Source organism: Centroberyx gerrardi, chromosome 23 (assembly GCF_048128805.1).
Source record: "Centroberyx gerrardi isolate f3 chromosome 23, fCenGer3.hap1.cur.20231027, whole genome shotgun sequence".
Lineage (NCBI taxonomy): Eukaryota > Metazoa > Chordata > Actinopteri > Beryciformes > Berycidae > Centroberyx > Centroberyx gerrardi.
Genome location: NC_136019.1, coordinates 8,619,199 through 8,645,619, shown reverse-complemented (window position 1 = coordinate 8,645,619; position 26,421 = coordinate 8,619,199). Strand labels below are relative to the sequence as shown.

The 26,421-nt window shown below is 45.3% G+C and overlaps 1 protein-coding gene across 1 annotated transcript; it reads left to right on the top strand.

Moving 5' to 3' along the window:
* Positions 1 to 1,790: 1,790 nt before the first annotated feature.
* On the top strand, positions 1,791 to 26,183 carry tesk1b (testis associated actin remodelling kinase 1b). Its single transcript, XM_071908618.2, has 11 exons — positions 1,791 to 1,988; positions 2,932 to 3,648; positions 13,528 to 13,649; positions 14,071 to 14,119; positions 16,360 to 16,506; positions 17,709 to 17,791; positions 21,011 to 21,101; positions 21,744 to 21,827; positions 22,893 to 22,979; positions 23,105 to 23,201; positions 23,975 to 26,183. Exons 2-11 carry the CDS (start codon positions 3,463 to 3,465, stop codon positions 25,108 to 25,110), a joined length of 2,082 nt encoding a protein of 693 aa, XP_071764719.2. The 5' UTR covers positions 1,791 to 1,988; positions 2,932 to 3,462; the 3' UTR covers positions 25,111 to 26,183.
* The last annotated feature ends 238 nt before the right edge of the window (positions 26,184 to 26,421 follow it).

Below are 26,421 nucleotides of genomic sequence, written 5' to 3'. Positions count from 1 at the left end.
GTTGCCTTACGATCAATATTGTTTAAAAAAATCCTGATTTATGTTGTAACCTGTTCTAATCAGAAATAAAGCATTAGATTTATCTTCTCCCATCGTTTAGTAAGTGTGAATCCAAATGTCACATATTGATTTGGGTCTCTGAACTATTCTGATTTGGTTTTCTTTCATTGTTTGCTTTTAGTTTAGTTAGTTGATTAGTTAGTCTATAAAGACAACAGAAAGTCATTAGGGAAAATCTTTATCAGAGAGTGATAGAGTAATCCTGAGGCAAGCCAGAAAGGTCAGCAGGGGTCAACATAACCCCCCTGTGTCACACGCACACACACACACACACACACGCACACACACACACACACACACACACACACACACACACGCATGAATGCTTGCACACATGCTCATCCAGGCCCAACTTGGACTCAAAACAATTACAGTTTTAAATGCGATGAATAAGTGATCAGCAGCACTAAATAATAAATGGTACATATTATTATCTATGACAATGGTGTGACTTTGGTATTATCCCCCTGGCTTCATGACTGTGGTGTGGACAGAGCCAATAAACTGATTGATAAATAATGCAGTGAGAGAGTGAGGGGCTGTTCAGAGAGTGTGTGTGTGTGTGTGTGTGTGTGAAAATGAACCTTGGACTGAGCTACGCTGACAGAACCACCGTAGGCTGAATGTGTTCACGGTGTGTCATCATTTGGAGTATGTGGCTGTGTGGTGTGAGTTGGCGCTACACTCTATGAAGCACTTTATCATAGTTTCCCTGGCTTCCAGCGCCTTTGGGTGCCTCGCACAATGTTCACGATCGACCGTTAAGAGTATTAATAGCCATGTCTGTGATGCTGGGTGGCACGCTGTCTGCAGCTGCGTACACACACACAGAAAATGAGGGTCCTTTAAAGGGGATTCTCTCTTTCAATTCATATGTGATCATATGGCCTACTGTATGTTTGATGAAGACATTGTTAAGATTTGATTTTGTTTGAGTGATTAAATTTAAAGCTATTGCATTTTGAATGATCTGTCCTTTTTTATAGGCCAATGCAGCATTTGAATGAACACACACACTGGAAAGCCTCCAATCAGCAGGTTTACCTCATTTGAATTAGAGGAGCTGGTGTTGTCCCCCATCAGGGTCCAGCATTGTGAGGCTTTAGTCTTCAAATTCATTCAATAAATACCCTTTTAACTAAACTACATATATTTGCAAGACACCATGCAGAACATTATTGTTATGAGCCACAGCGTATTTGAAAACAAAATCATGAAAACTGAATGATATGGGACCTTCAAGGGCTCTTTGTTTAGGATAATAGTTCTACATAAACTGTTGACTCAAATAATCCACTGACAAATCAGAATACAGAACTAAAAACCTATTATCCGATATTGCTGACTTGGTTGACTTCTCATTCATTCCTGAAAGGTTCTTTATAGCACCTAAAGGAACCATGTAAGCATGATGCTATAGAGAACCTTTCCAAAATGGTTCTTTACTGCACCAAAAAGGCTTCTGCTGTGGTGCAAAACCTAAAAGAACCACTTCTTGGCACAGTATAGAACCCTATGTGGCAGAGTGGACACGCGCAGATGCAGTGGGGCTATAATAACCTTGAGAGTTTGGATTCTGTAGCGCAGGCGCCCATAGGTGAGAGCTGGCCCAATTGAAGCGCCCCCACAGGTGCATTTTTGCGGTGATCACATATGGACCCGCCCAGCCTCGTCGCCTCCAATAAAGCACAGCAAAAGTCACTGCTCCGCTTCCTTCATGCAACCAAACCCGACAGCGAAGAGAGGCGCAGGGAAGCGGCGGGGAGGTAAAACGAAACCAGAGAGGCTGTCTAAAGGCGGGAGGTGGCGGACAAAGATGATTAATTAGTAAAATAAAGGCCTCGGTAACCGGATACCAGACCTGATCTTGGCTATAGGGGCACAGAGGCCACCGCGTGAGGAGCAGAGTATTTTCTGACGAAGGCCAGGTAAGTGCCATCCGTGCAAGCATGTGTCCCTATGCTCGCTCATGGTGCAGTTGTGCGTCAGCGTTTTCACTCTTGGGTTATACCCGCAGCCTAATGATATGTAGTCAGTATATGTGCGTCTGTGTATCCGGAGGGACTTAAGTGACAGACGAGCCGCACAAACTCAGCTCAGTTTTGCATTCATAATTTATAAGCCGCAGTCAAGCTGTGGTGAGATGTGTCACGATACGCGGTTCCACCGGAGCATCAAACGCGTCCTGCAGGCTACGGCACGCTGCCCGGGCGCTCAGGTGCTCGTTTACGCGTTTATGAGACCCCCGGTTCCCATTGACCGAGCCATCATGAGAGCCGTTTGAATGCTGTGTGTGTGATTGGATCAGTTTCAGATGGCGCCTGTGTGTGCAAAGTGCAGGGAAAAAACAATGAGCGGTGATATCTCGCTGCTTCCACGGCTGCTATCACAAGAGAGCAGATAACCAGACAAACAGCTCTGTGTACCAGAGTAAACTCCGTGGTAATAATGACAGTTTTTGTTGTCATTATAGGCACTTGCCATATGAGCGAGTCCGCATTTGATCTTGTTTGAATCGTTGTAATGGAGAGAACATTTGTCAGAAATGTATTTGGAAGCTTTCAAGACTAATGTCCCACAAATAAGCTGTGTGCGTCTGTGCAAGATGGCAAGTTTGGCGACCTACGTATAATAATGTGCCACACTGATCAAGTAATTAGCCTATATTGTCTAGGCTTAATTGTTCAAATTAGTCCCCAGAAATGTAGTCGATAGCGGGTTTGGACGTTTTGGTGGCAAATGACTTCAGATGCACAGACTTTGCTCTACCTTTTTATATTTTAGTGAATTGACGCCTCTGGTTTGCACCCCCCCACCCCTCTGTCTCTCTCTCTCTCTCTCCTCCTCCTCCCCCTTCCTCCCCTCTCACAGTTGCAATAGGCTGCAGCGCCAGTGAGGCAGCTCCGTGCGCACTGGAAACCCGGGATTCAATTGGTGGAACCGGGAGGGGAGCCCCGGCCTTTTCCACTGCAGGAGGAGCGGAGTGGAGGAAACCGAGAGAGACGCCGCTGCCAAGACAGCAGCAGCAGTCTGCGCAGTTAGAGCCGAGGCAGAGGAAACGCACATCCTCCTCTTCTGCTTGACAGGAGGGAATGAAACCAAACTGCGCACCGACTCTGCAGGATGCGCCGGCGTAGCTGCGTAGTTTGTTAGAAACAGACAGAAGCCTATCCGGACCTGACAGCGTGAAGGTGCACCGAGGAATCTGACAGCGGAATTGGGCCTAACCGGTCTTTCACAACAGCTCCGAAATTTGGCTTTCCCCCCGTGAGTCCTTGACGTGTTGTTCCCCGCCGAGGCCATGTAGCGGACATGGGAAATGTAAACAGTGGTCGGGCTGGATTTTAAACTACGCACACGTCCCACGTCCTCCCCCCGCCTCCTCCTCCCGGGTTGTCCGAGATGGAGATGGAGAGGGTCGAGCCGGAGCAGGAGGGGGCAGAGCCGCCCATCCACAGCGTCCACGGACCCAACCGGATCAGGCCGTCCTCCTACCGGGCGCTGCGCAGCGCCGTGTCCAGCCTGGCCCGCATAGATGACTTCATCTGCGAGAAGATTGGCGCAGGCTTCTTCTCAGAGGTGTTCAAGGTGAGAGACACGTGTGTGTGTGTGTGTGTGTGTGTGTGTGTGTGTGTGTGTTTGGGTGGTGGGGTTCTCGCAACAGGGAGACCTGTGATGTTTTTTGAGGCATGATTTTGGAGAATTAACACTCAATTAAAGTTATGTAAACTGGTGTGGTAGCTTGTTGCAGGAGCTTGCAGATAGAGTGCACACACACTCAAGTAACTTTTAGGCCTGCAGATCCTCAAGATCTAGCCTATAGTTTATACTGAATAAAGTTAAGCCATCAGACTTCATTCTTGATTCTGACATCAAAGAAGATGGAGACAGAGAGACACAAACGTCCAGACTGAGTCATTTACTTCCTCCTAACTTGACTCGACCTGCTGATTCTTCACCAACCACTGATTAAGAAATGAGCGGTATCTATGGTAACCAACTGCCTGAACCCAACACCAAAAAAGATGCATGATGTTTAAGAATTACAGGAGGGTGATGGCGTCACTTTGGAAAGTTAACGCTTCACTGACCCATCTAATGGTCCTGTCCTCCCCACTCGTGTCTGCCAGTGACCCACATGTTGTGGAAGAGGAACACAGTGTTTTGGTGTGTAAGTGATACGGTCAGGACAGGTAGATCCGGCACACGTACAGGTAACCCTACTCTCTCTGTTGGACCAGTAGCGTTCACCCTTTGTAATGGCGCTGTTCACTTACGCAGACTAATTCCAAGCAACACCTAATTAATGACGGCTCTGAACTGCCACATAAAGTCCAGTTTGATGGTGCAAGAGATAGCAGAACACAAAGAACAGGTTGCCAACGGGCAAATTGCATCACCTTTTGAGAGGAGAAATTTAATTTGTTTCTAATGAAGTTAATGTTGCAGTTTTGTTTTGACACGGTGGCTCTGACACATGCCTGGAAAGTCCGGAGAAGTGTGGAATATGAATTGGGACAATTTCCAGGTTTTGAAAAGTTTAGGAGTTGTTCAAATAGGGCAGAGAAAGCTGAAAGAGCTGGAATTTTTCAGCTTTAGCGTGATAAGGCTTCATTGACGGACATTGTCAACGTGCATCATATTGAATACCATTCGAATCCAGCAGAGAAGCTGACCTCTGCAGAATAGGGAATTGTGAAATGTAAAACACGTAGACATCTTGTAACATTGGTTTTCTCCACATTAGCAAAGGACGTGTCACTTTATGAATCATCTTAGTCACACCATTTTCTTACTCAGACTGTTGGTAATAGTTGTGTTGTTGTGCTCATGTAAACGTAGTCACTGTTAGAAAAATCCTGCTGTTCGACATAGCAGGATTTTTTACAGGAATTTGGAGTATTCAATCACTATATTACACACACACACAGTGTAATTAGGAAATTCTCCACATTTCCCCTGAGTCATACATCCACCAGAGGGGTCAGAGTTCAGGAACAGCCAGGTCTGGAGCTCCTGCACCTGTTAGAGGTGTAGTGTGTAGGGATGGATATGTCGGCTCTTTCAGGGATCAAACCTACATTATCTGCTTTACAGCCACTTCATTGAATGTGTTATACGGTTAAACAGTCCCATAGTGGACACTTGAGTGATGGAGCTTAAAAAGTCAGTTCTATTTAATTCTCTGGTCAACATCCTGTTCTCTTAGTTTGCTTCTTAATTGACTCAGTTGTTAGTGTGGACATCTGTGGGGAAGCCATAACCCTTGCTAGCAATAATGACACCTGTAACATACACACACTTAAGAGGTAAAGCTACGTACAGGAGTGCCCTCTTGCTGACCTGGGAACAGTTAGTAACAGTCAAAGTGAGTGGTGGGAAGGAGTGAGGATGGAAGAGTCTGTTGTTTATAAGGAGCTTCTTCATAGTAAGTGATGCCAAGACCCACATGAGTTGGAGGTGATGAGTGTTTCATACCCTAATTGTTTCTTGTTCCTGGTATTTTGTTTTTGATATTTGGGTCTGTGGATGAATGTATGGTGTGAGTTTAAGGGGTAACATTGTATCTCCAGTTTTCAGGCTTGTTTTCAGCTTGACCAACATGCATTTTTGCTTTAATCCAATGGGGGTTTAAAGGGTTTCATAAGACAAAGGGTGGTAGAAATTTCTCAACCCATAGTGGAACATATAATCCTCCAGCTGCAGTTAAAACATGAAAATGTGCAAGATCGGAGTTAGGTTTTCATTTAGCAGTACTGAGATCTGAATGAAATGCCGAAGAATGAGCTTAAACTACAAGATTCTGACAATTCAGCCACAATTTGGCTTTCTTACACAAACTTATAAAATTAGGATAAAACCCCAGTGCATAGTTAGTTAAGCACTAGGATCTTGAGACTGTGCTGGGAGCGGCCATGTTGGCGCTCACTTCATTGAGAAAGAGATTTCTTGTGATTTGACTTCTTGGGGCTTCATGCCACTCTGCAGTCCGTTCCCCTTCTTAAATAAAAACCCTTCTAGGCCACTCAGCCGTCAGAAGCCACTCCCTCAGCTTTGCCCTTTGAATGGCCAATGAGCATGCAAATGTCACCGTGTTTACTGCTGGCTTGTCAAGATGCCACTTGAGTTTTGATCGACTTGCCCTTTGATAACGCCATATAAATGCAAAATTGTTACCGCGGCTATCGGTCACATGTAAAAAGTTTGCTGACGGCACAATACGATATAATCGTTTGGCAAACGGATGAATGAATGCCTGTGTTTGACACTGCATCCTGGTCTAGTTCAGAGAACTGGCCCTGCTGTCCTGAAGAACAACCTGTTAGGATGTTTTTGTTTCTGAATTTTAGCAGTCACCTACACACACGCTCAAACGCACACACACACACACATGCATATGCATACCGCGTACAGACTTTGAAGTGTTAACCCTGGTACGATGTCCTGCACTCTGCTACAAAGGCTCTGGCGTCCTGCCATCTCCGTCTGCCGCTGCTGAGCCTCGGTCCTCAGTGCAGATCAATGGAGCCTCGCGGCAGGCAGACAGGCAGCCATTCACCTCTCCGGTGTGCTATTGTGCAATCTCAAAAAAAAAAAAAGAACACAGCGAGAAAGAAAGGGAGAGGGTGAAAGGAAGGGAGCACGCGTGTCAAGACAAATCCTTCAGGTGCTGCTTTTCATCTTCCTTTTAATATTCTTCAAAGAAAAGTCCCGCTGCATGTGTGTGTGTGTGTGCGTACATGTGTGTTTGTACTACCCAGCTTTGGCCTTCATGCACAGGATTCCTGCTGGGTGTTTTTCCCCTGTTCTTCCCCCCAAACTAGACCTGGAGACCTGGAGGCCCAAACCCAGTGAAGCCCCTCAATCACAAATACACAGCACCGTCGTTCCACTCTTCCATTTAGTAGACAGGAATATGATTTTTACAGTTTTTCAGGTTTACAGGCTTTTGGACAAACAACTTGTATTAATTTCTAAATCGATTGCTGTTGTCAGTCCTGTTTTCCAGCATTTTTATTGTTGCTGCAGACTTGCCAGATTATGTTTCTGTGATGTCCATATAGATAACGCAGGCTGTCTGAGAAGAAGGAAACATGGAGCGCAGTCAGGATAGGCTTTTTACCAGATTCGGTTCCTATTAGGCCCTCCTGCATAATTTACAAATCTCGACGTGTGTGTTATTTGTTGTAGAAATCTTGTGTGTGTTTTAGAGTTAGCCTGATATATTGGGCTATATATTGGGATATAAGATTCACCTTTCTATCAGCCAGTCAGGTTCACCCACCTAAGAATTTCCTATTAGTATGGGTTTTAATGTAGAGTTTTACTGTCCCATGGTCTAAATGCCTTTTCATCGGCTTTTCCACCCTGCAGTCTAAAGTTTGTGGGAAACACTGAATATGTAATTTAAATAGACGGCACAAAATATCGGCTATCAGCAGCTTCAATCCAAAATTATCAGTATCGGCTTTCAGAAATCCATATTGTCTAACCCTAGTATAACCATACAGCCTTAAGTTGAGGAGGTGTGATGATCTTTGTCTCGTGGATCAAACTGACTTGTGGCTCTGTTACTGGTATTGGTAATGGAGGTAATTTCAGGGCCTGTCTGGTTATTTGCCTTGGTAATTGTTGCGAAAAGTGGGCGGTAAAACTGACAGCTCAAACACAGTTCCATGAGTCACACAGTGAAATGTTCTCCATAGCAAACATTAAGTTAAGTCATCACGTTAATTATCCTACAAGCTATGATTAACCCAATTGAGTCTAGTGACGGTGTGTGGGAGGTGGGGGGTGGCGGGGGGCCTTAACAAATTCACACATGAGATGATCAGCTGGAGGAGTGCAATAAGATGAAGAGAGGCCAAAAATGTGTTAAAACGATTGGAGATTCAAGTGTGTGTGCAGACTTGTCTGTCCAGTAAGTCAGATGGATGTGTGTGTGTGTGTGTGTGTGTCAGCTGCCCATGACAGTGGAATCGATGAAGGAAACGGGTTGCCAAACACTGCTACACGATGCTGACTGATACTGTGTGTGTGTGTGTGTTTGTGTGTGTGTGTATATACTATACATGTGTGTATCCAGTTTGCTACATCTACTGTCATCAACATAGTATATTTTCCTTTTGACTCTTTTTGAAGAAGACAGAATCATTTGGGACATCTTACTGGGTTTGAGTGAAATTAACGAGGAAATTCCCCTGTAACAGTCTCCAGTCGAAGGGATTGCAAATGTGTGTGTGTGTGTGTGTGAGAGAGGGAGAAATATTGATTGATTAACCGCTGAACACCGGGACTCTCCCATCAGGACGTGTTGAGATGAGATCTGTTCTACCAAAGACAAGCAAGGGCCGGCCGCTGGAGCAACTGCAGCTTACTGGGAGGATAAAATGGCAACAAAGGAGGGGAAAACACACCAAGCCTAAGGAGTTGGATAGACACACAAACCTCTATCCATCATCAGCTGCCAGCCGTGTTCTTGTGATCAGTTTCAGGGCGCTGGATTAGGAGGCTGTGTGTGTGTGTGTGTGTCCATGTTGCCATTGGATCGCAGTGTTACCAGTGCAGACTTGAACGTCAGAGGCTTAGCATAGCACTTTTCCTCTTATTATTCCTCTCCTCCCTCGCTCCAGTCAGGGCCTGCTCTGCTGCCACTCACAGCAGAGGTGTGTGTGTGTGTGTGCGCAGGTATTTGCCTTTTGTTTATGTTCTGCACAACAGTGCAAAAATGAAGGCGCTGAGCAGGCGACTTGCACATGTTCATGCACACCGCAGCGCATGTTTATTCCTCAAATATTTCAATTGAACAATGGTTTTAAATGGAGAACTCTCGGACAGGAATTGCACAACTTCTGTTTTCAAATCCTCCACACACTCCCTCCTTCAGCTCTGTCTTGCCCAACTCCCACCTCCTCTTAACCTCACGGACCCCATTATCCCCACCTTCCCTCGCCAAACAGTGTGTGTGTGTGTGTTGTTGCTGCATGCTCACACAGTGCGTGTTTTCCTCTGTCGGTGTGTGTATCCACATGTTGGTGGAGTGTAAAGAGCTAGTAGTCCTATAGTCTTCAACTAAGCCTCGAGGAAGGCCCCTCCCCTGGAAGAAAGTAAACAAGTGTGTGTGTGTGTGTGTGTGTGTTTTCCCACTATTGCAGCAGTGGTGAAATGTTTTTGTGGTGGAGCACAGCACAGCTTTTCTTCTTTGTTTTTTGTTTTTTTAAATGCCCTCCCTGGCCCTACATGCTTTAACCTGTCGCAGCAAGACGCTCCACTGCCCTCTCTCTTTCTCCTCTCTGCTCTCTCTTTCTCTCTCTCTCAATCCCTCTTTCTTGCTTTCACTCACTCTTTCACTCGCCTCTTGCACAGACCATCCCATTAGCCAGCAGCAGGCCAGGCAGTGGGTGTTTTTGCAGACGATGGTAACATGTGTTTCTGCATGTATGAGAGAGGGAGAGAGCGTGAACTGGAGTGAACTTGCGTGTTTAGGCCTGTGTGTGTGATTAGGTGGTGGGGGTGGGGGGGGCGTGACCAGCTCACTGTTGATGTTGTGCAACAGACTTAAGTGGCTGTGTGTCAGTCAGCTACCTGGTCTAGACTCGGGGATCAGGTTGTGTTTTAGAGCCCAGTGAGACCGCACAGAGGGACCTCCCTGCTCGCAGTGACGGACCGTACTTGGCTGGTTGCCTTGTTTCAAATGCCTTCTCTTTCTCACACACACACACACACACACACACACACACACACACGCATACACTCACACACAATACTGTGTTATGCGTCTTGATGGGAGTCATAAGGTGAGAGCATGGCCACAGGCGGTGTTTTAGACTTGCGTCGTTTGGAAAGGGAAGGCAATTTCTGTCTCAGACTCTCTCTACACACACACACACACACGCCCTCAGGGTACTTACAACTCGGATTCAGAGCAGGGGCCCCATTTCAAATTGGTGGAAGCTTTCCTGTTTTTTTGTCTGAATATTGAAGTGATGCTGGGCATGCTGTCATCGTCTTATAGGCAAATTATGCTTTCATATAATTTAAGAGAAGCCATTATGTTGCATATTTAATTATAAGGGAAATTCTGATTTCTGTAGATTTAATATTGTTTGGATAGACGGTCCAGGAGTTGCTGCAGTCTGTGGCTTGAGTTCTTCCTCTAAGGCACTTTCTCATGTAAACGGCATGTTCACTGGACCGTTCCCTCAAATGAAAATTTAGCTTTTTTTTTTTTCTTTTCAGGCGAGTCTAAAGGCCAGGAGAAACCATTTTTAAGTGGAATAAGTGGCCTTCCCACTGGCAAACCATGTCATTTTCTCAGTCTGGTTTATTTTAAAGTTGATTTTAGATTCATCAGTTGAATATGCAGCTGGGTGAAGCGACGGCATTAGTCTCTGCTGGTGGAGAGTCGATGTAGCCGTGAAAACCACAAGGGAAATGAGGCCTTCAGAGTCGACCCAGTGTCCAACGGCAATGTCATTCTGCTCTGTGTGTGTGTGTGTAGTCGGTCATGCAGTCATACTCCACACTTTTGACCTCTGCAGCAGTGTGTAGTCTGCTGTGATGCGTTATGCAGACCCAGTTTTCTCTCTCTCTCTCTCCCTCCCTCTGTCTCTCTCTCTCCCCCTCGGTCTCTCTCTCTCCCTCTGTCTCTCTCTCTCCCCCTCGGTCTCTCTCTCTCCCTCTGTCTCTCTCTCTCCCCCTCGGTCTCTCTCTCTCCCTCTGTCTCCCCCCCCCACCCCCCTTTGGCTAATGACAGACATCGCTGCACATGTTCACTGCAGAGGGAGAGATGCCTGTGACCTTTCCTCTGCTGACAACGGCACTTTACAAGACGGAGTGTGTGTGTTTGAGGGCGAGCTGTAGGGTGTGTCGAGTGTCTGAGCGCGCGCACGTGAAGAGAAGTCTGTCCTTCACCGGCCTCTGCCTCAGCTATGCTGGATGGCAGCTGTGGGTGTGTGTGTGTGTGTGTGTGTGTGTGGTTGCTGCATAACGTGGAGTACTCCTTGTGTAGGCGTGAACATCAGCATTCCAGTGACAAGTCCATGGAGATGCCCGGTAAAGTGCTTGGCATTTCCCCCACTGACCTATAAAACACACACGCACACACAGCGGTATTGCAGAGTGAAGCACGTGAAAAACACACCACATCTCATACACACACTAGGGCTGAAAGATATTGACTGAATTGCAATTGCGATAAACTGCGGTTCATATCAAGTTTTTCTTGTTTTTGCTCTTGTTTTTGTTGTTTTTAGATTGAGTATGATGATTTGAGTATGATGAAAGGTTTTCATCAAAATTGTACTTGATTCATCGACCAAAAATTACCTGCAGCAATAAAACGCCTTGTTCAGAAATCCAGTTCCTCTCTCTAAAGCAAATAATTGCATCGATTTGGAAATTGTGTAAGTTCATATAATTATTATTTTTATTAATTGTTCAGCTCCCGCCACACACACTGGCTTTGTAGAGTCAAGTTCATGAAAACCAGACTGCATGACAGACACATCTGAGAAAATCTCACCCAAGTTGCACTTCAGCCTGCGGTGACTCAGAGCTGATCCCCAGCCTGTAATGTTGGTGAGGGAGAGGTTGTTTGTTTGGAGGCTAAAAACTGTCGGGACAAAACAAACTGTCTGGTCCAGCAGCATCGCAGCACCTTACTGCTGGGACCTGCAGCATCAGCAGTTGGCTCACGTCTGCACAGCAGGCTGGGTGTGTGAGTCACTGTGTGTGTGTGTGTGTGATTGCTTGACAGAGAGAGTGAGTGACAGGATGGCAGATGAGCATGTAAGAGTTTCTGCAAATATGTGTGTGTGTGTGTGTTTGGAGAATGTAAATCCATATGTATGCGGAGCCTTGCGGTGCTGCTGCCAGATAAATCTATGGTAATGCAGTGGAGGAAGCTGTGATAAATCATATGGGAGAATATAAACCTTGTAATCCGCCACAGTCCTGTACCGGACTACACTCTGCCTCGTCCTGTAAGTGCTGTAAATGTATAAAGAGAGGTAAGAGATTACTCCAATGCTCCTGCAGAGTGTGTGTGTGTGTGTGTGTGTGTGTATGTGTCTGCTTAATCTTTCTCTCTTCAAGAGGAAGTAACCGGACTATTGTAAGCGTGTGTGTTTTGCGTGTGCATCCATCCATGCCTGCCTGCGTCTCCCAGTGTCAGTGCTTTGCCACAGGCAGAGGGCTTCAAGTGCCTCAGTGGAGAGAATGGATTAGGTGCAGGAGAGATCGACTCATTGACTGGCTCTTAAGATGAAGAGGGCAGCCTTGATCTAATGGTTAAGAGGCCAGACGTGTGTGTGTGTGTGTGTATTAATAGCGTTACTCTCTCCGCACTCTAGTCTGGTCTCTAATAGGCTTTGTGGATTTTCCATCAGCGGCCTGATCCCCGTGCCCAGCTGAGATCCAGGCCACTGTCACACCGACTTCAGCTCACTGTGTCCGACTCAAGACTCCAACTACTCTCTCTTGATCTCTCTCTCTCTCTCTCTCTCCACTCCGTCCCTCGGTTTACACTCGTGCCATTAATAAATACCATTAATACACACACACACACACACAAACCCCACGATGCCAATTCTCACGCACATTCTCACCCCACCAAACATTTTCACACACTGCCACACAATCTAACACTAATCGCTACATGCATACTGTGCTCTCTCACACCAGTCAACACCAAACAACAAGAGTCTCACACACACACACACACACATGCTAAGAGACCTGCGGACTTGCAGCCACCAGGCATTCTTTACATATGCATTTTTTTTTTTTTTTTTTTGGAAGTCAAGCTACTTCCCAAGCAAATATGCACTAAACTGCAGGCTAAGGGGAACATGCCGCGTCGCCATGGTTACCATACCAGACGGAGCCATTGCCATAGCAGCAGGTCGGGGCACAGAGGCAGACGAATGAATAAACCAATAACAAGAACTGAAATGACCTGCTTACAGTCTATGGCCGGTTTCCCAAAAGCATCTTAGCACTAAGATTACCTAGTGCTAAGTCTTAGTTCCATTGTATGGCTTTAGATGGTGTTTATTGATGCGACTTATGGCTGTAAATTAACATACATGTGCCAAATAGTGTGCTGTGTAGCTCTATGGTTGAAGCATGGCTGTTATACACACTCATGTTACTGTAAGGTGCTTTGGATGAGATTTTCCACCAATGGGCATGTTTCTCTGTAGGGTGGAAAAAGTAAATGCAACGTGTTATATAGATGATTGCTCCTGTGTGTGTGTGTGTGTGTGTGTGTGTGTGTGTGTGTGTGTGTGTGTCTAGTAATCGGTAAGCAGCCTGACTGGAGGAAATTATGCTTTTTGTATCCGGAAAAGTCCTTTAAACACCTCAAACCTCTGCCTGCAGTTTTGAAATCCTGTGTAACTTCTGGATTAATTCAGTGGATGAATCTAAGTAAAACACTTTTTTTTGTGTGTGTGTGTGATCCAGGTGCAGCATCGTGTGTCGGGCCAGGTGATGGCTCTGAAGATGAACACCATGGCCAGTAACAGAGCCAACATGCTCAGGGAGGTCCAACTCATGAACAGACTCTCACACCCTAACATACTCAGGTAAGAGTGTGTGACAGGAAAAAACACTTAGTTTTCAGTTTTTACATTTTCCTACAGTCGGTGTCACTCCTTTACCTTCTCATGCCTCTGTTAGCCTTGGTGATATATAGTTTTGTAACTAGAATAAGAGGAAAAAGGCACTGTCTGGTTTCCAATTTTCTTCTTTTCTTCTTCTTTTTGGTTCCTTTAATTCACAAGGACAGTTTCCATTATCCTTGAACCAGCATGGACTACATTACAAATCTTGTTATGAATAGTTTTTTCTTTTCCTATTGTGAATAACTCATTCCTATAATGGGTCTGTTTTATGTCTGGTCCATGGGAAGAACCTTCAGCTGTGCATAAAATATCTTTGTGTCTAGAAATTTGACTTTTTTTCTGTTGTAATGAAGCAGTGTGTGTGTGTCTGCTCTGCCTGCAGGTTTATAGGAGTGTGTGTCCATGAGGGGCAGCTCCACGCTCTCACAGAGGTAAGACACCAGTTTATTTGCTGCTGAGTAGAGCATAATGAATCAGAATCACTTTACTCTGCAGTATTGACAGCTAATGGGTTACACTGTACACAACAGGCGCTCAGATTCAGTGTAGGAAGTACAATATACAACAAATACAAAAAAGTAGGGCTGCAACTATTTTCATTATCGATGAATCTATTTTTGTGATTAATCCTTTAGTCTATAAAATGTCAAAAATAATGGAAAATGCCCATCACAAGGTACCAGAGCCCAAAGTGATTCTTAAAATTGCTTAAACCCCCCCCCCCCCCCCACAAAGTATTAATTTTATAATGATTTGAAATTGAGAAAAGCAGCAAATCTTAGCATTTGTGAAGTTGTAACCAGCAAATGTTTGGTATGTTTACTTGATAAATGACTGAAAGGATTACTTTTCTATCAATCAACTAATCGACTAATTGTTCCAGCAGTACAAAAAGCATTTTATCACTATTTGTAGTCATGCAGCGTGGCATGCAGTAGGTTGTATCCACAGAAGAGAGTGCAGCAGTGCAGTGAAATAACAAACCATGAGGTTGTTAAACTGAGTAGGATGGGAATGCATGGAATAAGTACATGAAATACATTTTAAGCCTTATGGAGCATGAGCGTCGTTCTTGGGCTAAAGTGGAAATGGAAATGAAAAGGTCGTGTCCCTAATCTCTCTCAGGGACCTTAAAGACCACTAGTGACCTTATAACTCCATTTAAGTCTCCTGTCAAATGTATAATTATCCCCATCCCAAGTTTCATTACAAAGTGAGATGTGGAAAAAACAGATACCTGCTCTTCTAAAGCAGTTGCTGGCATAAGCACATTACGGGCTACTATTTAATCTTAACACCTTTTGCTTTTAAAATAGTTGTTTTTCTGAATATAATCATCTGCTTATCTTAAGCTATAAGACCAGTGAGTCTGACTGGGAGGAAGGGAGTAATCTCTGGAGTGTAGTTGGGGATTTATTGGACAGATTGAGGTCAGGCAGTTCGGGACATTTCACCTGTTTCTTATGTGTGATGGGTTGACGTGATGTTGCCATGGTAACTAAGTAGAAAATCGGGGGGGGGGGGGGGGGGTAGATGAGGGGGGGTTTGAGGAAGTGCTATGATCTTTAGTTTCTGATCCCTGTATCGATTGTACTTGAGTGACATGTCATCACATTGTATTGATCAGATAAGAGGTCAGTAGGATTCAGACATAAACTTTATGATGATTAAAAAGTTGTTAGACTAAGACTCGACTTACTTTTTTTTGTAATAATGAATCAATAATCATCATAGACATGACACTTCCTGTTATTTTTTTTCCACATGACTATCTGTTTCTGGTAACCACAGCAACAGGAAGTGTCAATATTAATAACAATGATCATCTTTTCAAAATGCTTCACAACCAAGGGTAAAAAAAAACAACCAATTGAAATAGGTGAATAAAACAGAACAATGAAATAAGAGTCCCAGCCATAGGGAAAAGACAAATAGAATAAATAAATGACAGATAAGGCAATAAGGATGAAATGAATAAAAGTCAAAGATTATAGAAAAGCCTTACAATAAAAGTTTTGTGATTTAAAAGAGGATACTGATTCTGCCAGCCTGAGCTCCTCAGGTAAGTCGTCTGAGCGCTGACCGCTAAAGCCCAGTCACCTTTAGCCTTGAGCCTGGACACAGGAACAGTCAGAAGGTCTCGGGCTCATAAGGAATCAAAAGTGTGTAAAGATAACTAGGGGCTAGGCCATGCAAAGCCTTAAAAGTAATCGGTAAAATCTTAATTCTAAACTGGACAGGCAATTAGTGGAGAGATGCTAAAATAGTGGAGATATGGTCCTGTGTTAGATTTGGTCAAAAATGATGTTCTGTTACTCTTAGCAAAAGTGGGAATCGATCACCTGAACCCTAACAGACCCCGATATATTCAATCACAATATATTATGGCACAGTAAAAATTCATCTTAAAACGGCTTTGGAAACTATTTTGGACAGATCAGAAAGATATTTATGTCCCGGTTTCACAACACGATGCAGGTAGCAGCTGTGGACGACTACAGACGTCTCATCTTTCATTTTGGCTTTATATTTAGACAGGTGTTCAACACTGGTGCAGGCCGCCGCATATCTAAGCAACGTCGAAATGTTTGCTGGGATGAATTCATCATCCGTCGATTCGTTCTCTCTTAATTAACGCCTCCTGTTGTCGCCGTTTGTCACGATCATCCAGTACATCAACGGTGGCAACCTGGAGCAGCTGTTGGACAGCGATGTGTATCTGTCCTGGAGCGTGCGGCTCGGCCTGGCCCTGGACATCGCCCGGGGGCTGCAGTACCTCCACAGCAAGGGCATCTTCCACAGGGACCTCACCTCCAAGGTGATGACACACACACACACACACACACACGCATGGGCGCACGCTAACACACACACACATCACTGAACACCAGCACAGATTAAACTTCCAGAGGGACTGTGCTTCTAAGGTAACGATATATTAAACGCATGGATGCACACTTAATTATGCAACTTTCATATGTACACAGATGCATCTTCCACAAGCACTTGACTACAAGGCAGTAATACACACTCACACACACACACATGCATATATAAACACACATAGATATCACTCAACACATTCCAGAGTTGAGAGGCCCAGACTGCAAATGCTTGATCACCTTTTGCCTTTAATCTAGATTTTGGGAACAGTCGAGAGCTTTGTCTGTATATTTAGAGGCTTTGTAGTTGTGTCACAAATCTCCTAGCAACCACATCTGGCGCCATCATGGAGGTCCAGAGGAGAACAGGCTGTGCACAAATAATGGCTAACAACTGGGCCAGAAAAAGACAGACACCTGAAAAACATTGTTGTGCCGTGCGTAGGTCAATTCAGTGATGTAAGTAAAAGTGAATATGATAATTTGCTTCCAAATTTAGGATGCTGTGACACAGAAAACTGTCTTGTATTAGTCTTTACTCCAATACAGTTGTAGCTTGAGAAGAGTCGGTTAACCTTAACAAACTGTTAGCTAGCTAACTAGCCAGCAAGCTAATTTAGCAAAACAACTGATGTTGATGTTAACATACTACTACTACTACTACTACTACTACTACTACTAGCCACTACTAATGCTTGTTTCCCCAAAAACTACTGCGCTAATCAAATGTGTTTACAACAAGACAGCGGTTAGCAGATACCATGGTTAGCTAGGTAACGAGCTGACATGGCAAAACGATCTGTTCCCGGTCAAAAACGGCACAGCAATTGACGCGTCTGTTCAGTTCTGCTGAAACGACCAAGATGTACATTTAGAAACAGAATCAGCTGTTCTCAGCCACTGTTGCCCAAGAGCTGATGACCTCCAATATGGCCGCCAGACAGAGTGTTGCATCACCTGAAAGCCCTCTAGGAAGTGAAAAGCTCTGCTCACAGTTTCAGTTGATCTTAAAATCAACCTGAATACAAAGGAGTAGTGTACACACAGGAGGCCACATGCTTACACAAAGGAATGCACACACACGCTTAACAGCAGCAATAAAGCGATATGTGTGTGTGACCTGTGGCCCTCTGTGCAGAACTGCCTGGTGCGCTGGGAGAGCGGTGTGTGTTCGGCGGTGGTGGGGGACTTTGGCCTGGCGGAGAAAATCCCAGAGTACAGGTCAGTCTAACGGTCTATTCATCAAACTTCTATCAACACACTCGGATTAGATAACAACACACTCGATATATATTGGATTCCTCCTCCTTCCTCTTTCTCTCTCTATGTCTTGTTTTCTGTCACTTGTTATTGTTTTCCTCTTCTATCTCTGTGCAGAATGTTTCTCTCTTTCTCCTCGCCTGTCTCTCTTCTAGTGGAGACACTTGGATGAGATGCAATCGCACACAAAAAGGGATCCATTACTCACACCAAAGCACGGCCTGATTTTTCCAAAGTATGCAGGCACATGCCCCCCCCCAAAACGTTGTGGTTAACCCCCCCCTTCCACCCTCCACCACCTCCACCCGCTCTGTCTGTGGAACTATTATTAATATTAATAAACCTCGTTTAAGGGGGAAGAGACGGTGAGGGCGGACAGACATAGTGGCTTGACTCACAGAGATGGTGTCAGTATTTTAATCTGACCTGCCATGACACCCTAGGGAGTTGGGACACCGGGACTCGGCGCTCTCTTCCCCCTCTCTCTCTTTCTCTCTCTCTCTCTCTCTCTCTCTGTCTCTCTCTGTCTTCCTGTCTGTCTGCAGGCTGCAGCTCGGGGCAGCTGCGTGTTTATTATGCTGTGACATTTACATGGCATATTTTATTCATTGCCATCAATTCACCGACTATAAATGCCCAGCTAAGTTACACGCATCCCCTGTTGGTGGTGCTCGGCTGGCTCTCGGGATGACATCATGCGCCCCGCGTAGCGTGCTTCGACCGGACGCCGTTTTCTCCCCTGTGTCCCAGTGTGACTCAAATTGGACGCCCCGTCTTCTTTATGAATATTGCGTCTCTTTTAAACGGCTTGACAGGGGAGGGAATCGATGAAGGATTGAAGGAGTGGGATGTCGAGCGTGACCTCGAAGAAATGCAGCAGGGGGAGCAGCCAATGTCTCCTGCCCCCACGCGCACACACACACACCATGACACACACACACACACACGTCCCATTAGCTGTTCATCCTCCCTTCCAGTCTCTTTAGTAAATGTGTCTGCAGTCATTTGGTAAACACACGACTGTTCCTGAGAGGAGACAGCTGCCACTGTAACCTGGCCTGGCCCTTTGTGTGTGTGTGTGTGTGTGTGTGTGTGTGTGTGTTGAGTGCACTGTTTCCGTTTGCTCCGTTTGTGCCTAGCCACCTTTTTTTTATGTTTACCTTGAGTGTGCGTCATTGTCAGAAAACCTCACAACTTGAGTTTGGGATTTTCATGTTTTGATTAAAAAAAAAACCTGTAGAAAACCTTTAAAAAATCATTGCAAAAAACTTCCTGAAACATTTTGGAGATACAAGGTTTTCACCTGACAACAGCAGTGTGTGTGTGTGTCATCTAACGTGCAACCTGTGTTTGTGTCAGCCATTGTGTTTGAATAGCAGCCAGCGAATTGGTTTCCGTCATTTTCAAGGGCATGTTTGCTTTTTTATTTTAGTCAAACACGGGTGTATACTGTAGCAAAGCGTTAACAGCGCAGAGAATGCACTATGTTGACAAGCCTTCTTGTGTGTGTGTGTGTGTGTGTGTTTGTTGGAGTGCTACCCCTGTGCTTGTGGCATGGAGGAAGGGAGGGAGAGAGGGATGGAGAGAGGGAGAGGAGATGAAGGGGGTTTAGGAAAGAGCTCCAAATAAGGTCAAACTATTCCAGTCCTCAATCTCTCGCTCTCTCTCTCTCTCCGTCTCCCTCACTCCATCTCTCTCACCCCCCCCCATATACCAGTTCACTCTTGTCCTTTTACTCTCCATCTTTCCTCTGGTAGGGTTAGGGTTAACCCTCTCTCTTTCTCTCTTTCTTTCTCTCTCTCGTCGACTCTTGCTCCACTTCTCCAAATGATGTTTACACTGGGAGCCATGACACTCTCTCTCTCTCTCTCTCTCTCTCTCTCTCTCTCTCTCTCTCACTCTGTCTCTCTCTGTTTCTCTCTCTGTCTCTCTCTCTCTCCCTCCCTCCCTATGTCTCTCTTTCTCCCTCTTTCTTTCTCTCTCTGTGTCTCTCTCTCTCTCTCTCTCTCTCCTTCCTTTCTGTCTTTTCCCTGCTGATGTCGCTCCACTTCTCCAAATGGTGTTTACATTGGGAGCCATGACGGTCTCAGCCTCTCTCTCTCTCTCTCTCTCCCTCTCTCTCTCTCTCTGCCTCTCTCTCTCTGCCATCACTTCCCTCCCTGTATTTTTGCAGTATCATAGCCCACAGTAGCAGATGGAAATAGCACAGAGAGGAAGTATCTGCCAGCGGGGTGTGTGTGTGTGTGTGAATGCAGGCATGTGTGCAAGCACGTTGTCCTTGCACATTCTTGTGTTCCTTCCTTTTTATACAGTTAAAATTGCACAACGATATCTCCACATAACTGAAAAACACTGCTGTCTCTTAGATACAGAGGATGTGTGTGTGTACACACACACACACACACACACACACACGCGGACGGCCTCGGTTCACCCTGTAAGACCTCATCTTGATTGGGTTCCGCTTTAATGAAATCGAGCGTAACTGCCTGCTTGCTTGACTGTGCTTGTCTGTCCGTTTGTTTATCGGTCTGTGTTTCATCTTGTGTGAATTGCTGAGTTCCTAAGTGGGTCTGGAAAATAATGGAAAATATTTTATTTGACAGTTTCTGATGTGTTAAAGCTTGGGAATTGTGCTGGGAAGTCTGGAAACAAACAGTCATTCCATGATGATATACTGTACATAATGGCTTCACATTTTATGCAGTTTTAGACACACTGCCATTTTAAATGAACCTTCATCTGTAGCGGGATGTGGCCTCGTTAATATATCAGAATAGTTATGTCAGAATATATATTCTTGCTGCACCAGAGGAACATTAAAGGGCCTCTATTGTAGAAATTAAACATTTTCAATTATCAGTTAAAAATAACTGATAACTGAAATCCTCACAATCAGGCCAGTTAGCAGCATTTCAATGACACACCTACTGGAAAGCGTCCAATCAGCAGGTTTACCTCATTTGAATTAGAGGAGCTGCGGTTATCGGCCAATCCGGGTCCAGTATTGTGACTGATCCGCCTGTGAGGACTTGGTCTTCAGATTCACTCAATTTAATGAATTCATAACTCGGTGAAGAACATTACTGTTATGCTGAGCCATAGTATATTAAACTCTCTCTCTCTCGCTCTCTCCCTCTCGCTCTCGCTGTCTCTCTCCCCCTCTCTCTCCCTCTGCAGTGAGGCAGCAGACCAGGAGCCTCTGGCTGTGGTCGGCTCCCCCTACTGGATGGCTCCAGAAGTGCTGCGAGGAGAGGTGTATAATGAGAAGGTACTGATGGATCTGTTTCATTACCTGTAGCTGCAGATTGTTCCAAGAGTTCAAGGTGCACACTGGGTGTGATGAAAGACACTCAAGCAAAAGATCAAGACGCTGAAAGAAAGTAATAAAACATTTTTAATAGATCAGTTCAGTTATTAAATACAAATATGGAATGTAGTTATGTAATAGCTGTACTTCTTGGCTTGTGGCCAGTATTTAACTGTTAAATACTGCAGTGCAAACTAAGTAATTCTTATCATTTAATAAGATAAGATGAAACTTTTTTTTTTAACCCAGTGGGGAAATTGGGTCGTTGCAGCAGCAAAAGTAATAGGTTTCAGTATAATATATCAGTAATGTAACACACAACTAAAATATAAAAATAAGCACAAATAGTAGACAAAATAGTATAATAAACAATAAAAGCAATAAAATAGGATGCCGGCAGCATGTAAACATGCTACTGTAAAAATGGGAAAATAATTCTTATAATAATAAAGCCTGACAAAACAATAGATGTTTTCATTTGTTTCACTAATGATCTAAAAACGTGTGGTTTGGGTGGATATTTACTAGCTAGGGAGTGAATACACCTTTTTCTCTTACCTCTGTCTGTGTGTCTACAGCTGACTGGTCTTCCTCTCTCCTCAGGTGGATGTGTTTGCATACGGGATCATCCTGTGTGAGATCATTGCGAGGATCCAGGCCGACCCCGACATCCTGCCACGCACCGAGGTACGGGCCACAGCGCTTTCATCACAGCACCTTAACCGGTCCCCCGTTTCCTTGTCGTCACATACTCATCTTGTCATTTCATCGAGCCCTTTATCGCATCGGTCGCCGCGTTAAAATGTTTGTAATTCGCTTAGTCATAATTGTTCTGTGCAATATTTGAACTGAAGTCATCAAGGGATTTCCTTCCAAAACACTACATTATTATTTTGCTGCCTGAAGTGCATCAGTCAGTGTTTCAAAAGCACCTCAAACACTTAACTATTGTGTAAGGTCTAAAGATGACTCTTAACTTTAACAGTAACATCTAATGTGTTTTTAACATCATGACAGAGATCATTTTGAAAGCATACGTATTAATTACATGTTGATCAAATGGTGGATATCTAAGTTTGGAATGATATTATTTTTATTATTTATTTGGGGGGGAAAGAAGCTGGTGTTCATTGCTCAATACTTAGAAAAGAAGAGGATTGCATCTCCCAAAATGTTACTGTTTTGTAAGTAAATGGCTCAAAATGACTGGTAACTACAGTAGTATTCAATAGTGAGGCTTTGTTTTCATACCTGCAATAATTGTCACATTTTTCAAATGGTTGTAATCTCACTTTACAATGAAGCTCTTCCATTAGTGGTTATAAGTAGAGAGAGGATATTGCAGTGTCTTATGGTCTGTATACTGAATATGTGGTCTATATGAATCCTGTTGGGTGCTCAGCTACATCTAGATCCTTCGAATGTTAGAAAGAGCATTTCTCCCCCTTGTGGCTATTTAACAGGACAGCAGGCTAAACCCCCTTTCCCTCTGGCAGTAGGTCAGTTCACCATTAAACAAGAGGCTGCCTTTAGTGTCTTCCTCATGCTTTTGTCTAAGTTGGCTGTTCATCATTCTCTGGTTCAAGGTACATCTAGATTTTCCTTTTTGAAAGATAAAACCCTTTGAAGGCGAGCTGGTTACCTGTCAAAGCGGTGGACTTACACTTTCCAGACATGGCGCAAAAAAACAAACACAACACACACGCACAAAGATATGAATGTTAACCCACATGCTCTGTGATTTTGTTTTAGGACTTTGGTCTGGATGTGGCGACCTTTCAGCACATGGTGGGAGACTGTCCTCCTGACTTCCTAGACCTGGCCGTCACCTGCTGCAATGTAAGACTCCGACTGCACACACTCCTACACATACAGTCGCATTGATCACTCTTACTTGAGCAGTGTCTTGCATTTTCCAAGCGCTCCTCTGTCCCTCACGCTTCGTCTGCTTCTCCCTCCTCCAGATGAATGCAGAGCTGCGTCCATCGTTCTCCCAGATCGTAGCGGAGCTGGAGAGGAGAGAGGCAGAGAGAACACAGAAGGATGAGCCGGCCGTGAAGGGTGAGTCATCAGATGCTCTGTGTGTGTGTGTGTGTATCCGTGCACCCATGTGTCTCTCTAGGGGGTCCGAACCCCAGGGAGGTCTGAGTCTGAGGGTCCCTGAGGTGCCGGTTAATAAATGTTATCACTTGCATGCTGCGGCAGCTCAGACTGATCTGAAGGTGCAGCTGCTGGAGGTTTTTAGGAATTTTTAGGACTCTTTGAATGGGTTGCTTGTCTGACAATTTAATAATGTGCAATATGGTGTCATATTATGTAGTGGTTCTTACGATACGCCTATTTTATGTTTTTTTTTTTTGTTTTTTTTTATAGATTGTAGCGTAGATAGTTCCCTATTGGGTGGAAATTGATTATTATGCTTTAAGAAATCCAAGTTTTGAAGAAACAGTTTGCAAAAAAGCAGATGTTGACATTTTTCTATTGCCATTCTCTTATTTTCTAATAGTTTATTAGTTATCTATGCTTTCAAATTGTGTTCAGAAGTGGCAAACATATTTGAAACATTAAATCATTCTTGTAAGGACCAAAATAAAATTCACATCATTTTTTGCAAAATGATGAGGATGGTATGCCTTTTATATTTAATAAATGAATAACAAACATTGATACTACAGGTAATTAATCTTCATGGAAGATTGTGTGTTACAAAAACAGTGCACCTAAGGCTAAACATAGTTAATTTGTTCTGAAGATTAATATTGAGCATGTTTCACTGTGATGAAATAAGTTTTGACCCCTCCTCCTCATTCTTTTTTTATTCTTTTTCCCCCCAGCTGTTTCTCCAGAAATCGGCCCTCTGCGCAGACGGTCTCTGTGTCTCCCGGCCGATCCCCGCCTCTGCCGCAGCAAATCCGACATGCTCCATCCCCCGGCCACGCCCCCCTCTGGGACTCTGGCCCCTCCCACCCGGGTCAACCCGTTCTCTCAGCGGGAGGACCTAAAGGGGGGCAAGATCAAACTGTTCGACACCCCCAGCAAGTCGGTCATCTCCCTGACCTTCACGCTGCCCCCGCTTTCGGACCCCTGCAACAGCCCCACTTCCACAGAGGCCGACGCCGGCGACCCGCCCAGGAGGCACCGCCGCTGCCAGTCGCTGCCTTGCACCCCCCCTCCGCACCTCACATCGGCACCCAACACTGTCCTCACCGAGGAGGATAAGGAATCTCCGTCTCACATGGACGCTGTAAATGAAAATAATGGAGTGAGTGAGAAAGAGAGGCTGCTGTCAGGAGAGGAGGAAGAGGGGGAGAGGAAGAGTGCGGACATCCCGGCAGGCGATTCGGGTCTCCCTCTGTCCCTCGAACCTCTGTCTCTGGAACTGCTGGACCAAGAGAAGGAGGAGGAGGAGGAGGAGCCCATGGACTGCACCAGCTCCCCGGACACACAAGACAGCACTTCATCTCCTTACTCCCAGCTCTCCCCTCCTCCGTCCCAATCCTCCACTCCCTTCCAGCCCTCCACCCCTCCCTTCTCCAATGGCTGGGGGTCCGCCATCTCCAACGGCCCCCCCTGCCTGCCCCCCCTGTCCCACCTGGAGAACAACAACGTGGTCATCAGCCGCCCCCTGGGCTGGGGCTCCAACGCCAACGCCAACACCTCCACCAACGGCTACCACTCCCCTCCCGGCGACCCGGCCGGCCCGTCGCCGTTCGGCTCGGGCAGCGGTCACTCCCTGGACCAGGAGGAGGTGATCTCCTGTCCCGGCTGCTGCCTGGCCGGCCTGCGCTTCCCCTCCATGTGTCTCAGAGCCCCGCCGCGCCGAAACCCCTACAAGAACCTGAACGGGGACCACGCGGCCTCGCGCGGGCTGCTCTGCCCGGGACCCAAGGGCCTGCCGACCTCCCCTACCCCCACCACCACCACCACCAGCCTAGAGCCGGGACTCACCTTGCCCGGGGCGCAGACATAAGCCCCGTCCCTTCTCTTCTCGACACCAAATACACCGGGAATCTAGCAGAAGAGACGCTGGGCTCACAGGCGGTGTGGAGTTCTGCTGTTTGCCTCGTACCAACAGCTCTGCCCTGGAAATTAGTGGGTCTTCTTACAAATTTGCACATATTTTAACCCCAGCAATACCCCACTTTATTTCCCAGACACGCTTTTTGGTGTAGAGGGGGCGCACACGTAAACACAAACTGGAGGAGGCAGAGCTCCGAGTGTCTGATGTTGAATCGGTTTACCTAAAACTCCTGTGCTGTCTCATATGATAAATTGGAGGAACTCTTTATCTGTGGTAAAGGATGTGATGAGGACCGACTCCATCTATAAAGAGCTGGTGGCTCTGCTGGCAACTTGTGGTATGACACCCTCTGCTGGGCTGGGGGTGTTATGACTTCAGATGTCAGCTGTGCCTGTGCAGGTCTTGCAGTGACAATAGTAGTTCAGCATGAAAAGCACTCCACTTCCCGGTCCAGTTGGCCGGATCCTGTATATTCCCTGATGTAAAGATTCTTTTGACTGATGATGCTGATGATGCTACGATGAGGAATGTTATGCCTAGTATTACTGTTGCAATGATTTTGATGTTTGATGCTATTTGAATGAAAGGGCAGTTTTGCTTTTGTCTTTAATTATCAAGAGGTGTATGGTGCACCATGGATGTGTGTGTATAAAGCAGGAAATATGTGTGTGTGTGTGTGTGTGTGTGTGTGTGTGTGTCTGCATAAGAAGGGGTGGTGGGTGTATGTTTGAGTGTGGGAGATTGAATGGGATGTGTGTGTCTCTGTGCATGAACGAGGTATATGTGTGTGTGTGTGTGTGTGTGTGCCGTACACCGTTCTTATGACTATTTTTGTTGCTGTATGATCTCTCCATTGGCCCTTCTGGTTGCCTGGTAAAGCACTTCAACTGTATTACTGTTGCTGTTAATAAGGAAAAATTATTGTTATCGTTATTACTTTTGAGAATGAATGGTCGAAGACCTGCTTCAACAGAGATGTACAGATTCTTATTATTTAAAGATGGCATTGAATAAAAAGATAGAATGCAGTGACGTTTGGAAAGTGTGTCCTTTTCATAATATCTGCTTATTTCCTTACATGGGTTTAGTCTTTACCACTCTGTGAGCTTTGTACAGGACTATTTTATTTCTCCATACTTTCCATGGGTACTTTATACACAATATGATCCCAAACAACGCCAGATTGGAGTTTCATTTTGTCTGGACAGATGGGAAGAGTGAAACCAAAGAAAAGAAAGGCAAAGCAGATGCAGCTTAGTG

What these genes read in the sequence shown, in the direction of transcription:
- tesk1b (XM_071908618.2), top strand. Translation starts at nt 3,463, where the DNA reads ATGGAGATGGAGAGGGTCGAGCCGGAGCAGGAGGGGGCAGAGCCGCCC. An exon ending in TCTTCTCAGAGGTGTTCAAG is followed by an intron (nt 3,649 to 13,527) that starts GTGAGAGACACG and finishes TGTGTGATCCAG; the next exon opens with GTGCAGCATCGTGTGTCGGG. An exon ending in ACAGGGACCTCACCTCCAAG is followed by an intron (nt 16,507 to 17,708) that starts GTGATGACACAC and finishes CCCTCTGTGCAG; the next exon opens with AACTGCCTGGTGCGCTGGGA.